Source organism: Daktulosphaira vitifoliae, unplaced genomic scaffold, assembly GCF_025091365.1.
Source record: "Daktulosphaira vitifoliae isolate Bord-2020 unplaced genomic scaffold, ASM2509136v1 Scaffold_1, whole genome shotgun sequence".
Taxonomy (NCBI): Eukaryota; Metazoa; Arthropoda; class Insecta; order Hemiptera; family Phylloxeridae; genus Daktulosphaira; species Daktulosphaira vitifoliae.
Window position 1 is genome coordinate 18,593,793 of NW_026099572.1, and position 16,172 is coordinate 18,609,964.

The following is a 16,172-nucleotide window of genomic DNA, read 5'->3' on the forward strand; positions in this document are numbered from 1 at the left end:
ACACACATGGCCATCTCGTAATATTGTTATATTACACGCTGTACGGGCCTCGTGTGCGTCCGGCTTTCACCGACAGGACGTCGTTTGTGTCTGCCTTAGGATCACGTGGGCGGTCGTAAACTCGGACCAAATTTTTATTGTTGCCCGATGTGACCCGTTAAACGTATTAAAAAAAAGAAAATTCACGCTTTCGCAAACGCCGACCGCGGTTGAAAATAATAAAACGTGTAAAGCAACGGCTTGTGAATTATTGACATTTTTACAGCTCATTATCGAAATTACAATTATGGCTGGTTAACCCGTTGTGATGGCGGCGATTTTCTGGTAACGTATCGTTAAATGGGCCACTGTCAATGTCTGTAGACATGCCCGGAGCGGCGCGTTACGCAACAGACCGCCGTCGCGGAGCAGTTGCTCCAACGCCGCAGACGCTCGTCCCACATCTCTCGACGTTCCCACTCCAAGACGGCTTCTCCTCGTGGATATGTATTATGTATATCGCGTGCAGCTAGCATTGTTGTATTCTTCTTCTTTATTATTACACGGCACAGACACACGAGCCAGTTCACTTTCTCCAAACTCGACCTTACCACATCGCCGTCGTCATTATCATTATTATGTATATGCCTTATTGGCGGCATCGACTCGTGTGTCTCCATCACCTGTCGACGTGGTCACGTGCTTAAAAAAATAGTGTTTGAAAAACCAGTTTCACAATTCTACCAGAGACGACAACGCTCGCACACTAAAATAATATTAACCGATCTCATGTCTATGCATGATTGTTATATAAAACAGCCGGTTATTATTAGTGTATTGTGTGTTCAGGCGGGACAAAAAAGTGAAAATCTCCGACTGCCGTCGGCTTATGATGCGCGGCGCATCGCCGTGTGGTGTTTGGTTCTGGAAAAATAGTAAATATAATAGTGCAGCCGTCGACAATGCTAAAATTGTGTTGTGCTTCGCTAATGTTATTTTTGCGACCTTGAGCCATCGCCACGGTAGACCATTCAAGGTTAAGCGCACGCGCGATTCATCAATCTCGTGTTTTTTGTTGATACCGCCGCCATCATCGTTATTAATACAACTCCGTTTAATAGATATCGGATTATTATGCGGCACTGCATCAGCCGACTTTTTTTATGTTACAGTTTCGCACTCGCAGCCGAGACCATAAGTTTTGATTTTCAGGAATATTAATGACTTCGGCGGGTAAGAGAAAACCGTGAATATTAATTGTTTTGCAATACGATTGTATTGGAATCGCATTATTTTACATCGACGTTCAGCAGCTCATTTGGTTATTATTGGTATCTGCTTACAACTGCGGTTGAGTTTTACCAAACAAAATATATACACATGCGATTATTATTGAAATCCCAAATAGTACGTGACCGAGAAAGAAAATATTTTCTCTGCGAGTTATTTGGTTTTTAACACGTTCGCCGCCTTTTCTCGTGTGTCCGAATAATAATAAGTACTGTATGTTATGGCATAGTTGTAACTAAGCAAATTACCCGAGTGCCATGTGCTGTCCAATATCGTAGGTATTTAAACGACACTTTCGACTCCGATTTTTAGTATACAAATTACAGTTTCTAAGTGTTAGCTGTACGTATATATATATATATACTCGTGTAATTAACATATTTTATCTGTGCATTGCGAAACAAGTAAAGTGAACTTATAGCTGACTGACCAATCGTGTGCCGGTCGTCCGCCGGCCGGGACCAAAGGCACTCGCGCACATTACTTAAGTTTACAATAACAATAAGATAGTAAAAACAGTACCTAATCACGGGGACATAATAGAAGCCGTCTCGATCCAAACAATGAGAATTACTCGGCCCATAGTGTATAATAGTAATAATAATAACAACAAAATGTCATAATAATTATTTTATATAGATTAGTTTTTAGAAAGTTATGTCGGCATAGAGTTTTCGATATGTATGTGTGCCCCTCGGGGTTAACCCGTGAGGCCAATCGCCGAACACCTTATGTGTGTTGTGGGTTTATTTGGGCTTACGTAGGCGCAACAATAGATTCTACATAATTAAAAACAGTAACAATAATTATAATAATACATAATGTTATTAACAGACAAGTGTCAAGTGTGAAAAAAAAAAAATGGAAACTTAATATTTTCTATGTTGCATTTCAAAATTATCGGGCCCCGAGCGAGTTGGTCGTATTTAAAACGACAATTGCGGCCGCCGGCTTGAGGGGAACGTACCCGACGACAGTCGGTTGGAGTAAAGGAAGAGTGAAACAGATGTATTTGCGTATTTCACCTATACACGCAGCGTAGATAGTCGTGTCCATTCCGGGTTGTTGTTTACATGGACCCGCCGCCGCGTGTGGCTGATCAAGGTGATCTCGGCGACAACGACTTCCTATTAGCAGTGTTATTTACCTCCTTCTCGGAGCATTGTGGAAGGCCTTCAACTCGCGTTAGGGGCATATCTCTTCCGGGTGTGATGAATCGTCGAGAGAATTTCCTTAAATATTCATAGAGCACGTGTATAGCGGCGAGTGCACAATTTGTGCGCAACGTTTCCGGCGAAAACACAAATGTAACATTTGTACATTAAATAGAAATCGCGTGTCGCTCTCGAGTATTTCTCCAAATTACACACATTATCGTCTGCTTAGGTAATGGCTAAACACAAAAACTCACCTCCGATTGAATCAACAGAGCGCTATGTGAAATCGCGCACGGAAACGAGCTTTTGTCTTGTAGTGTGTTTACTTAAACAATAATCGTGGGAAACTCAAACATCGAGTGAGCAATGATTACATTATTGTAATTCATCGGTCTCATTATTGATACTACGTATCTGTGTGTTTCCGTCGTTTCATACCCGTTGTTGTTGTATATCTACGATAAAAACCCAATGCTTAGATTTAACTACCGCGTACGCAGTTTAATAACACTGGTTTTTTAATAGTCGCACTCAACTTATCGATATAAATGACGATTTGAATAATTCTATTCAATGCCGCCATACTCTCTTTATGATTACTGTAGACTGTGTCGTTTGTAGTTCTTATAGACTGTAGTATCTTCTGTCTAGTCGTGNTTGAATAATTTGAATAATTCTATTCAATGCCGCCATACTCTCTTTATGATTACTGTAGACTGTGTCGTTTGTAGTTCTTATAGACTGTAGNATCGATATAAATGACGATTTGAATAATTCTATTCAATGCCGCCATACTCTCTTTATGATTACTGTAGACTGTGTCGTTTGTAGTTCTTATAGACTGTAGTATCTTCTGTCTAGTCGTGTGCAAGAAGTACTACGGTGGAGTAATGGAGCGCGAGGCTTGTTAATGAGACAATCTCCGAAGTATCGTGTTACGCAGGTCGCGATTGTATGCAAAACGACTTGTCGGAGAAATGTGCATTTCTCCCGTCGATTACATGTTATGCCGTTATCAAAGTATTATGCGAATACGGCGACCTTCACCAGACCTAGATCAGAGCAAAACCAAAGAAAAGTAAAAGCGGAACAACTCTGCACGTGCTTTCTTCGCTCTTTCTATCATTCACTTTTTTCCACCGCCGACTGGGCCAAGGCAAGCGGCCTTGACCGTATATGATATTACAACTCGGTCGCTGTTGTCGACTCGTAATAATAATTGCACAATCGCGTCATTTTATCGAAAGTCATGTCTTTACTATGATTTTTTTATTTTTATCAAGCCGTGCTCGTTGCTCTCTTCCCCTTGGCAGCACTGTCCTTCGATTCTCCTTGACGGTCGAAAAATTCACACCGCGCGCCAGGTTCGATAAGAGTTTTTCCCGGGCAGCGTTAAAGTCTCCGAGCGCCATAATTACTGGCAACGTCGCAGCGCACACTACAACCGCTTGCCGCTCCGCTTTACGTACAAAATGTATTGTGATACGCGTTTTGGTCCGTCGTCGTTCATTGCACAAAAGGCGTATCGGCGGTGATTGCGTTCGCTCAAGGCCACACACCACCGCGCCATCAGATCGGCTCGGCGTGCACGTTGCAGGGGAACGCTGTAGCCGCAATGGACGGCAGTGATCGAATCGACGCCCCTTGCGTCTAAATTTCGTTTTCTAACGAAGATTAACGACAATGATGATTCATGTTGTTTACTGTTTGTCGCATATTTGGGTATTCCGCATACCTAGGTTTACACCTAAGATATAATTTTAGTGCTTAATTTATTTTTAGTATATCTTTAACTTCACAACCGTGACCGAATTGTGTAGTTTACAATTAATTCTTATGCACATCTATTGATAGAGCGTGAAAAATTTCGTTGGGAAAATAATAGTATTAGAAAAAAAATTATTTATTTTTATATTGACGTCACTGGTATGATCTCTTCTCCCTTCGTTTTGTGTCTGTTGTTTGGATTCTTAACGACTCGTCACGACTTGTTTTGTCGGCTTTTTCGTATTCTAACGAATAATTTTTTTTTTATACAACAAAACTACGCCATAATGATGTTTTCATTCGAGTATGCCCGTATTAATTCCGTGATTTCTGTTGGGTAACTCCGTCTGAAAGTTTTACACACAACCGCCGCCAAATGGTCGAATTTTATAGCTTACAAACGTTTTCATACATTTACAGAATCGGTCGTCGGCTGGTTAATCGGTCCGTGTAATAATTTTGTGCCTTTACGCAACTGCCACCAGCGTACAGTGACGTAATAAGCATACAAATTTATCGCACGCGCTTGTTGCGCTAAACTCGCGAGGTGTCATATGTGTATCCGTCTGCTGCGCAACGTAGCACAATATTGTGCTTTAAAGCTCATCGTCACTCGGCTAAATGTTGAACGTGCTTTCGAATATCGTTCTGTTGATATGCACACATATGTATTCGCAATGAGAATCTTCGAATTTTTAACTGACATGCGTCACATTTGCCAACGCCACTGGAAATATTTACAACCGGTTTGCGTGGCGGTTAATAGTTAGAACGTATTATTAAGAAGATAATTCGCAAAAATACGTTTTTATATTTGTTTATTTGATAACGACTCTTGTTTAACTGGTATGTTATTATTTTAATGACAACGTAGACCGAACTTTGGCGTTTTTCGCACGAGCTCACACGGTCTATGTGAATATTGAGATTCCGTAATTACGTTCACGAGTCTCCATCAAATAGAACGATTTTCATTGTGTTGTATGACGTATACGCAATATTTGTTTATTCATTATTAGAAATATTTAGGAAGAAAAACGAACAAATATTATTTGGTTTTTGTTGTTATTTTATAAAAATATTGTGTTATAAACAAACCCATACACATACCCGAGTTGGTACAGCGATGACTTTGCAATTGTGTTTAGAAGTCTGACTTCAGCTCTGTTGGTATATTTTTGTGTACACGTATCTCGTTAGCTTTTCGAATCTCGCTTCGGTTTAGTTATGACTTTAATAATGATGTTTTTTTTAAATCGTAATTGCTGTTCATTATGCGCATAGAAGCGGGTGGGGACCTATGCGATGAGAAGAACTATTGTTGGTATAAATATATTTTTACATGTATTGAAGTCTACACGGTATAAATACATACACATTTAATGTAACGTACTAATGTTGGTGTATAATATTATTTGATTGCTCGGTACGATAATACTCATGCTGATTAAGACGCTCTATTAAAATTTGTCTGCGGTGCATGTCTACTAGGTAGTAAAATAATTAAATATATTTTTTGTAATTTATTCACCGTCCTTTCTCGAAATGATTTCCTGTCCAAATGTCTGTGCCGAACGAACGGCGGCCCCCTCGGGAACCTTTCAACAATTAAAATGTACAAGCATTAGTATCTATTCAAATTATTGTATGCGAACACATCAAAACGTATTATTCTATTCAACGACAATTTAAACGATTTTTTAATATTGAACGTCGCATTCTTGTGGCGCGTTTTCGCGTGTATTTTGAACAAACGTATTTAAATCGTTGAACGGCCTGTGAAACCATACTCGCTCTCTGTTATCGTCGATTGATTAGCTTTGTATATTTTAAGGCTTCATAAAGATGTTAATAATAAATAATTATTTTTTTTTTTTTTACAGCTGTCCGTGCCGATAGGATGCGAGGTGGCAGAAACAAATTTGGTCCCATGTACAAACGGGACAGGGCGAGAAAACTACAAATGATGCGGCAACGACAAATGGCCGTCCAAACTATTCGCGGCGGAGTTGTTACTTCGGCTGCAGCCAATAATCACCATCAATTCGCTATGTTGGCAGCTGGGGACGCCGTTACGCTGGGCCAATATCCGGGATCGACGATAACGTCCACCGGATCAAATTTACACATCAAACAGGAAATCCAAATACCCCAGGTAAACATTTATCGTTTTCATTCACCGGTGCTTACTCCTTCATAACACTTTTTGTTCTCTTCGTGTACAGGTGTCTTCGTTGACGTCGTCGCCCGATTCATCGCCAAGTCCCATCGCAGTAGCGCTGGGGCAAGCTGGGCTTGGATCTCTGGCAGTTGCAGCCGCAACGACGTGCGCTGTCAATCAACATTCACAGATGACGCTGCAAATCGTCGCTTCGGCTAATGGCAATAACAACAACAACAACAACAACAACAATAGTAGTAACAATAATAATTCGGTCAGTAATATGAACGCAGCAACCGGACAACCGCAGCAACATCAACATCATCAGCAGCAGGCGCAACAGCAGTCGCAACCGCAGGGTGCCGGGGCTCCCGGATCGCTCATATCGGTCAACAAAATGTGGTCACCGCCAACTTCGCCCAAAAATTACCTGCTAGCCGCTACTACCCATCAACAGCAGGCACAGCAACAACAACACCACGTCATGGACAACGGCGGTAGTTCGTCGGCCACCACGCCGACCGGTGCAACCGCTGCCGGTGGACAGACTGGCGGCCACAAAGGCATGTCGCCCGTCATCCGGGAATTCGTACAAGGCCTGGACGACCGGGAGTGGCAAAGCTCGTTATTCGGTCTTCTACAAAGTCAAACTTACAACCAGTGTGAAGTGGACTTGTTCGAACTCATGTGTAAGGTACTCGATCAAAATCTTTTCTCCCAAGTGGATTGGGCGAGGAATTCAGTATTCTTCAAAGATCTGAAGGTAAATTGACACAGGCTCTATTGGGGGCGTTATAATTTTAGGAAATCATTATTTTCGCCGTCGGTGTTATTATGTGGATGCTTTGTATTAAACACGACCCGCTGGCAGCGACAGTCCATTTTCTCTGCGGTTGCCGCCTCCGCAGTCCATTCGTAGTACGCATAGGTAGGCGCGAGTAGGGGACGTTTAAAATGAGGCCAAGTTCATCGTCTAAACGCGCGCGCACTTAAATAGTTTGTGTAGTAGTTGTATAGCAAATAATAATTACACACACACACACACTCGCACTTTTGTCCGCCATCGTTTATGCATTTTTTGCGCAACACAGCCGTAAAGCACCGCCTGTTCAGAAATTCAACTACTGAAACTGATTGTGAACGAGAACAATGTGTCGCCTATTGCGCACTCTGGCTTTACGTTTTTTTAATTATAAAAAGAATAATAACAATAATTGTCCTAAAAGTTTTCTGCACAGAACTATTGCTCAACTCGTTAAATATAATCTTTGGTACGTTCCAATCAAGGGAGGGGTATTATTTTACGAGACCACCGTTCATTTACATTCGGCTATCTCCACCACCAATATCCACGCGACGGTTCTTATTTTATAGAATTTTCATTATCATTTTAAATATATCGTTTTTGACCACCCGGTTGGCGCCCGTTGAGTTAAAAGAGTGGCGAGTGAGAAGTCGCAATGTGAGGCCGGTAGCGATGACGCCGGCACCGGCCGCGCCACACCATATCGTGTAGTGCAGGGGCCCGATTTAGGGGGACGGCCTGTGTCGCGGCAGCGTGCGGGCCGGTGTACCCCTTCACGTCTTCACCTTCACCACTGTTGTCGTCGTGTCCAACGTTGCCGGTTCTCCAGCCAATATAAAACGCACGGATGATGTATCATTGCTTCCCCTCTTTTTCACAGTTTCTAGCTTTTCGTATATTATTTTATTTGTTTATTTAATATATTATTTATCATAAAACGGCCATCTTGAGTAACACTATTCTTTTATAGCTCCATTGAAAGATGGCAAACAGTTTGTTTTTAGGTCAATTCGATATCACTGCCAAGGGACCATAGTTTATGAGCTTTTTTTATTTATCGAACATTTTCGTTCAATTTTATTTTGGGAACTGATTTTATTTAATATTTATTGTAAAATTAAGTTTAATATTAATATTGGAATTGTACTAAAGTGTTGCATAGTTGAAAAAAAATAATTTAGAGATTTTGGGTGGGAGACAACATTCGACGGATTAAAGAATGATTCTTGAAAGTTTGAGTTGCATAACTGTCGCCTGTGTGACTAAAATATCATAAAACGGAAAAACTCTCAATTGTCACGAATATAATAATCTTTATCTCTCCAACTATAAATGGCGATTTTTTTAGTGACGACAGGTAGAAGAAATTTTATGTGTCCACCATTCGCAGAACATTTCATTCGCGTGCTACTGTAAGAATTTAAAGGGGAAGGGAAGAGACGGAGGGTCGAGGAGAAACGTTGACGATAAACTCTCGCAATTCGTACAAATACATTTATATATGTATGTATATAAATGATTATATAAACGCGGACCGGAAACTGTGTGTGATGCCGGAGACAACAAAGGGCAATTCCCATTAGTATTTGACCGTATGTTCACCGGCAGTGAAAAGTTTGCACCATAGCCGTTTATTTATTTATATTTTGATTGTAACTTCAAATTATAACCGAAACGCAACGGCGGGAAACGACCTAAAACTCTAAACACAAACGGCTTGTTTTTCAACCACGTTTGTGTTTGTTTTAACCAATATATATGTGTTTACCAAACACACTGGCGTAGTGTTACAAAAGTTAAAAAAACAACGAGGTCGTTTGTCTTTGAACGTTGCAATAACATTTTCTAAATATCGTGTAGGGCACGTTTATTGTTGTATTCGTGCTGTACTTTGTTCGGATACACTGAAAATATGAAAGGCTTTTTTTACAAGCACGAGCCGGTGGTGTCGTGTCCCAATTCCAAACTCCCAACGGTGGCGGTTGCCTTAAATAGTTTTCGGGGTAGCGATAAAAACGACTGTGTCGACAAACACAGAAATAATTTTCTCGTTGAATTTTTCAGTCGCAAGGGATCGTGCGTGTGTCAAACTCGGACGGGGTGGGCAACAGGGGTCTGAAACTAGGTTAATTTGCTTATGGTAGGTCATGGTCGAGCCGGCGATCGATGGTTTTTCATGAAGGTATAGTCTTGGCCTACGTCAAAGTGATGGGTGGGGCAGTGTAGTAGTTGGAGATACGTGGGGGTACAATCGCCGTATGCCAGCCCACCCCTCTGACGGCGTTGTCCCAATTTCTAATTTAAACGTCTATCCCTTTGCCTTCGTTTTAACCGTACCGACTATTTGCTGTCTTCGTTCTTTTTTTAAATTCAGAAATTTTCGCCAACATACGCCTCGTATACACTGCGGTTACACGTTTATATTTGTCGTCATTATTATTACTGTGAGCGGTTCGATTTCGAAGTTAAACCGATTTGTGTCGGGTGAGCTTCTTAGCGTCGTTTTCCGTCGATTCTTAACGAATGATATTTGTAACAATATTAACAACGCCGCCGCAGTACGTCTAACAAGATAAATTGTAGCTTTAGCCCGTTAACCTATTTATTAATGTTGCCAAAAGTAAAAAAAGCGGACAGATAATTAATGGACGGACGATTGCTCAACTTTTTGCGGGTTCATTGTGTGTGTTGACCGGTCAACCAAGTCCGTTTACGTGCATAATGAAGTTTTATCAAAATAATAATAACGAAATTAATTCCCGGCTACAATGAACCCCGACGTTCAAATCATTAATATTTGTCACCTTGAAATTTTATTTCTAACAACAAAAAAACAAATTGTATACGCGGAAGTATTACAATGAAAAAAAAAAAACGCTGGCAAACACAAACATCGCTGGGCATCGACTTCTTAATTTCTTCTCATGTGTACACCAACGATTACTAATATGTGTATTTTTTGTTTAGTACGTGTCACCTGGGCTGGGATATTATTGTTAAAAAAAAAATAAATGTATCGACGTACATGATTTGTAATTTATCATGTTTAAAAACTTGATTTTCGCTTCTGAATGATGTTCCAACGTACTCTTACTGTCTAAGTAACGCGTTTTTCTTGCCGGTGCTATTTTATGCAAATTAAATAAGCGCTATGGATTAAAGTATCACTATTTTCGTACACGGTCGAAGAAGGGAACGCACAATATTATTTGTGAATTTGACTTCTCACACCATGTGTTCGCTATGAATGTAGCCGGCTCCAGTTAATAAAATATATGAATTCTCCGACTACCGAATAGATTATTTATTAAATTATGTTCCCCTTTTCGTGTAGGTGATCTTCGCCCACTCTCCTCGATACGTTCTTCATAGTTTTTTTTAGGCTTTTGGAGCGTTTCCAATCAAGTGCTGCCCTTATAGTTTATTCGACATAGTATTCTTTGTGTATTAATATCATATTATTATTAACGTTTATTGGTTCATCGATCGGTATTCATGATAAATATCATCAAGAATCGAATCGGCATTTCTTAGGTTAGAGTATTCCCGTCTTCCAACTGGTTTTTTTGTCATAGTGAAATCGACATTGGCCTTGGACTCGAGGACGAGTTTTCATTGTTTCCTCCGACGGTGAAAGCGGAAAACCGTATACGATTACAGACCGAGAAAATCTTTCCGCTAGTCTCTCACGAAAAGTCCGTCCTGTTTGAAGCGTTTGTATAAAAAAATAACCAAGAGAAAAAAAATGAGTTAATATCAGAACGTTAACAGTAGTATTACCTACGTGTTACGTCGAATGATGTCGCCGCGTCGACTCTTCTTTCACTTTTCAAGGTCTTGTATAGCAATTCGTTATGCGTAAATGGAAGTCTGTGATGCGGTGAGAACACTATCGTCGTCGTTTTTTTGTGTGGTGGAGGTACATTATCTATCTGCTGTACGGATAGGCGTGTGCATGCGCTCCGTGTGTGTACAATAATAGTAAAGCAATTGGAAATATTATTACAATCGGCCATTATGCAACTATACCTTGTTTTTTGTACACGATACTATATACCAATCGAGAATAGAACACTGGCGTATGGAAGCCGACCTAACCTCCGTGCGATGTAATTATTTTACCATTATTATAATCGAGCTTCATTAAGTATTGAACGTCGTCGCTTTATGATTAAACTGTCGCTCTTTGACAAACCTGGTCGGTTTAATGTTTCTGAAAACTATCGATTGCTAACGTTGTCATGTTTGGTGTTTCAGGTGGACGATCAAATGAAGTTGTTGCAGCATTCGTGGTCGGATATGTTGGTGTTAGACCACATCCACCAGCACATGCACAACAACCTGGCCAACGAGATCATGTTGCACAACGGACAAAAGTTCGACTTGCTCGCCCTGGGCCTCTTGGGAGTGACCACAATGGCCGATTGTTTCGCCCGGGTCGTCGAACGACTCCAGGAGCTCAAGTTCGACGTTGGCGACTACATTTGCTTAAAGTTCCTGTTACTTTTGAACCCCGGTAATTGTAATATTGTGCGCGGTGGCTCTTTGGTGACGGCACAAACCGATGTAACCGCACTATTGCTTACTAACCGCCCCCTATTTTTTGTTTTCTTTTTCTCGTTTAGACGTCAAAGGGATCGGCAACAGTAAACACGTCCAAGAAGGTCACGAACAAGTGCTTAAGGCCCTGCTGGACTACTGCATCACAGCGAATTCTCAAGTGCAGGTAATATATTCAACAAAGTGGTGGTTCTTAGACGTCAGTTTTTCTTCTAACGGTGTATCTTTTTTCAATGTTTTTTAGGACAAATTCACCAAACTTTTGTCCGTCTTACCAGATATCCATCACATAGCCACCAGGGGCGAAGAGAGTCTGTACATGAAACACTGTAGCGGAGGCGCTCCAACGCAAACGTTGCTCATGGAGATGCTGCACGCTAAGCGAAAATAAAATACCACACGCATTGTCATCGATGAACACCCACCAAAAATTTTATGGAAGGGACCCGTGCTTCGTATACAAGTTCATACGTAAGGACATAGTATTTTGAAGAAAATAACCTAACTAAATAAGCATATTTTTTGTCCGTTTAAAGTAACGACGAGTTTCTTTTGTATTACTCATTGATTATTAACGTGGATGATTTGGTTGGCGCGGATAAGCCCTGCAAGCTTAACAAGTTTAACTCGTTTGACTTGTCCGCCGGGCGACTGGTTTTTGCGCTCGCGTTATTTTTTTAAAAAATAACCGATACTTTACTCGCATCACATCATATCATAGTATTATTCTTTTATTTTTTCATCTATCTGCGAACCTAACTGATGTCAAGGCAAACCAGTCTAGATATTTCGCATCATTAAAACACCGCGTGTGTACAAATGTTAATGCTTATTGCACACCATCAACCGCATAATTTTCAACAGATATCATAAACATCCGTTTAATTAGGCCACAGTGTGTAATATGTTCGTAGATATTTTTTCAATATGTTGTAAAACTGAAAGTGTCATTAAGTCGTGATCGTACCTTCACACCATAGCACAATTATGTGTTTTTCTTGATAAAACCAATGTAACCTTAGATTTTTAAATGGATTAACATACTTGCTTGCTTACTTAGGAATTTTTTTTCAATCATCAAATATTACTTAACTTCGTGTATAATGTTTGTCATTATGACATCTGTGAGCTTATAGTAATTTTTATTTTTATTTTTCAGGAGTGGCCACAACTTATACCCAAAATCGCGAAAAACGAAGATGAAGCCGCTTCCAGTGGCAGTCTCGTTACCATGACAACTACAATATATTTGAGTTTTACAGAGTTACCAACTGATCTCGTCGACAGCGTCATTACATACGTACGCGATGTTGGTCAAAACTACTCTCACACACACCACACATACATTTTTACACACTTACATATTCACACACAAATACACACATAAATATTATTTATTATTAATTTTATTATTATTTATTTTTATTTGAAATTTTAAAATGATTGACAAATAATCCTTCCGATGACTAATAAATTTTATAAGTGCATACGTGCACAACCACCAATAATAATATTTAAAAAATAAGTTTGTAATGTATAAATACTATACATACACTTTTGTATATTGTACGAAACACATATTATATGTATATAGTTATATATTAAGAAATTAGGTTAGGTATTTAATGTTTGGTTACCAAATCTCAAAAGGCCAGTAAACGGAGATGTGCTCAAAGTTTAAACAATTTGAAATGATTATATTATTACTACATATATTTATTTTAATAGCCGATCAGTTCCTACACACTGTTCCAGTTATAAATAATACACGTATAAGATTCCATTTGACATGAGCAGTTTATATATTTATAATTATTTTCTTTTATTTTTCAATTTCTTGTAATGATTATGAAGTTTGGAAAACAATTTTTTTAAAAGAGACCATGATAGTGTGAAAATGATAGCTATTTTTAGTATTCAACATGTAATTAATTAATTTTTAATTATAAAAATCAATTTTGAATACTCCAAATAGTAAGAGTGGACAATGTATACCATATAATTTATAATAACTGCACTCTTGTATTTTATTCCCTCAGAGATAACTTTTATATGAAGAATTGAGAAATATTTTTTAAATATGAATTATTAAATGTTTAAAACAACCATTGCCTCTAAAACAAGAGTACAAAAATATTTTTCTAAACATTTATTGAATATTTTACTGTTTTCCCCATTAGCTATTAGTATTGGTTTTCAGGGATATTTGGGCATAAAATGTATTTTTCAAATTCTGGATTTTGTGTAAAAAATTTTATTAAAAACATTCCGTCTGTTCTAAATTTAATCTACAAACAAAATACCTAAAGTTATTGTATATTTTATACTTTTTTCTCCTGGTAGAAGGTGATGGACAAGTTTTAGAGTTCGCCTTAATTATCTCCTGTATTTTAATTATTATTGTATTTTAACATAAATATAATAGATGTTTAAGCTTAAAGATTTATTTATTTATGAGTGTATTTTTAGAATTTAGTGCATATATTATATACCTTTGTGGTTCATAATGTTAAGCTTTGAAAATATTTATTTTAAAAATAGTAATTAAAAAAAATGAAATTTATAAACAAGAATGATTGTATGAAACTATGAGTTACCGTTTAAAATTTTATAAGTAATATTTACTATGTACTTGCTCATTGTTTATTTTCTTGCTGTATTGTTCGTTAATTGTTTGAAAGTACGCACACATATAAGATTCCTACATCCCTCTTAAATAGTTCTATTTTTTTTCTACAGAGAATCTGTTTGGTTACCATGTGTTATATTTTGTATAGGCCTGTATGTCTTCCTTAATACCATTCATGCTTTGGGGCTTTTACACATGGTAACAAAAAGAGTTAAGAGATGGGATGATGTTAAAGTGAAATTTTTATAGTGATCAACTAAAATATAACAGAATGATTTTCAATATTTTACTCTTATATTTGTTAGTGATTATATAGTTGGGAAAAGATGTTTAATCATAATTTTAAATAAAGCGTCCAGGGTTTTCGTATGAATTCGTGATCAAACATTGTGATTGAATATTTTTAAATGATATAATATGATGTAACGCATTATAAAATATATTTTGAAAGTATGATGTTTATTAATCTATATTAAAATATAATATATTTTTTTTTAATGAATAAAATGTTTAAGTTTTTATTATCGTTTTAAAATATCTGTTGGTTCTTTTGTTCTCCATTTACATTATTATATTATTAAAATTATTTTTATTCTATTATTATAATTATCATAATATCATTATTATTATTTTATTAATTATTATAACTATTATATTTGACACCATTAGTACAGCCTTTTCTGATGTTAACCTTGCTTAGTGCGTAAGCTTTGTATTTTTATTTTTGTCTTTAGTGTAGATTATAGCTGTAAAACTAAAAAGTTATAAATATGTATAATAATTAATATAAAACAAGCAAAAACAGTTTCATAAAAATGTATCTTGTTTTTTTGTTTTTTTTTTTTTTGAAAAATTATTTAAAAATATATTTTTAAGACATAAAAATCCTGTTACCTCAATAAATTCATTGCGTTTGTACCATATACTATATATTTATATGTATTCATATAAATATATACAAATATATATATATTATAAATAACGTAAAATCTTAAGATTTAAGTTAATGATTCATTATTATTATTATTACATAAAATATAATAATAAATACCATGTTATTAAGTGTTTTGTGTTTGTATTATCTATTTTTGATGTAAATATATACTTACGTTTAATTTTATTACACATGACGATTTCTGTATTCTTTCAATTAATATTTTTGGTTTCTGTCTTAACTATATTTTTAATTTAGTTTTTGTTGAGATATTACTTGAAATGTTAAATAGCATTCTTTTTAAATCAAAAAATGAAATAAAATACCGTGTTAAGTTCATTAATTGGTATTCGGGATGATTTTTAAGAATTCATATTTTTATGTCCTTATGACTAGATTTTAGATAGTACTTCATGTATTTTTTTTCTTAAATTTTGTTAATCATATGGTTAATTACAAATTTTCAAATTTAGTGTGAAGTCCTATATTATTCTAAAACATAAATACTGTGTTTATATTTCGATCTTTATTATAGATATTAAATATTTCCCAACTATTTTTTTTTTTATAAAATTAACGTAACTATTAAATTCATGTTATGGAAGGACACAAGGCCCAGATTATTTCTTATGTTTACATGATTCTGATAAACCACAAGAAATAATTACTAGAAACAGAATGATAACTATGTCATTTGTGTTTTCTTTCAGTATCAATATGCGATCAAAACAATTACTGTTCTAGATTATATTTGACATTTTTATTAGTTTTTTATATTTCTTCTATTTGCCTTGTACACAACATTAACTATAGAAATAATATCCTTTCACTTTTGTAGTAGTACACTATCAAGGTCAAAATTTTGCTTTGATTATTCTCCGCACCAAGTT

At 37.0% G+C, this 16,172-nt stretch overlaps 1 protein-coding gene across 4 annotated transcripts in view; it reads left to right on the top strand.

Moving 5' to 3' along the window:
• LOC126896815 (nuclear hormone receptor FTZ-F1) overlaps positions 1-15,223 on the top strand; it is a 55,602-nt gene extending 40,379 nt beyond the window's left edge. For all 4 annotated transcript variants that reach the window (XM_050669916.1, XM_050669913.1, XM_050669915.1 and 1 more), the window contains 6 exons: positions 6,077-6,348; positions 6,419-7,117; positions 11,417-11,675; positions 11,785-11,885; positions 11,964-12,190; positions 12,879-15,223. In XM_050669916.1, the coding sequence (XP_050525873.1) occupies positions 6,077-6,348; positions 6,419-7,117; positions 11,417-11,675; positions 11,785-11,885; positions 11,964-12,110 (1,478 nt within the window). In that variant the 3' untranslated portion in view covers positions 12,111-12,190; positions 12,879-15,223. The remainder of the gene's footprint in view (positions 1-6,076; positions 6,349-6,418; positions 7,118-11,416; positions 11,676-11,784; positions 11,886-11,963; positions 12,191-12,878) is intronic.
• The last annotated feature ends 949 nt before the right edge of the window (positions 15,224-16,172 follow it).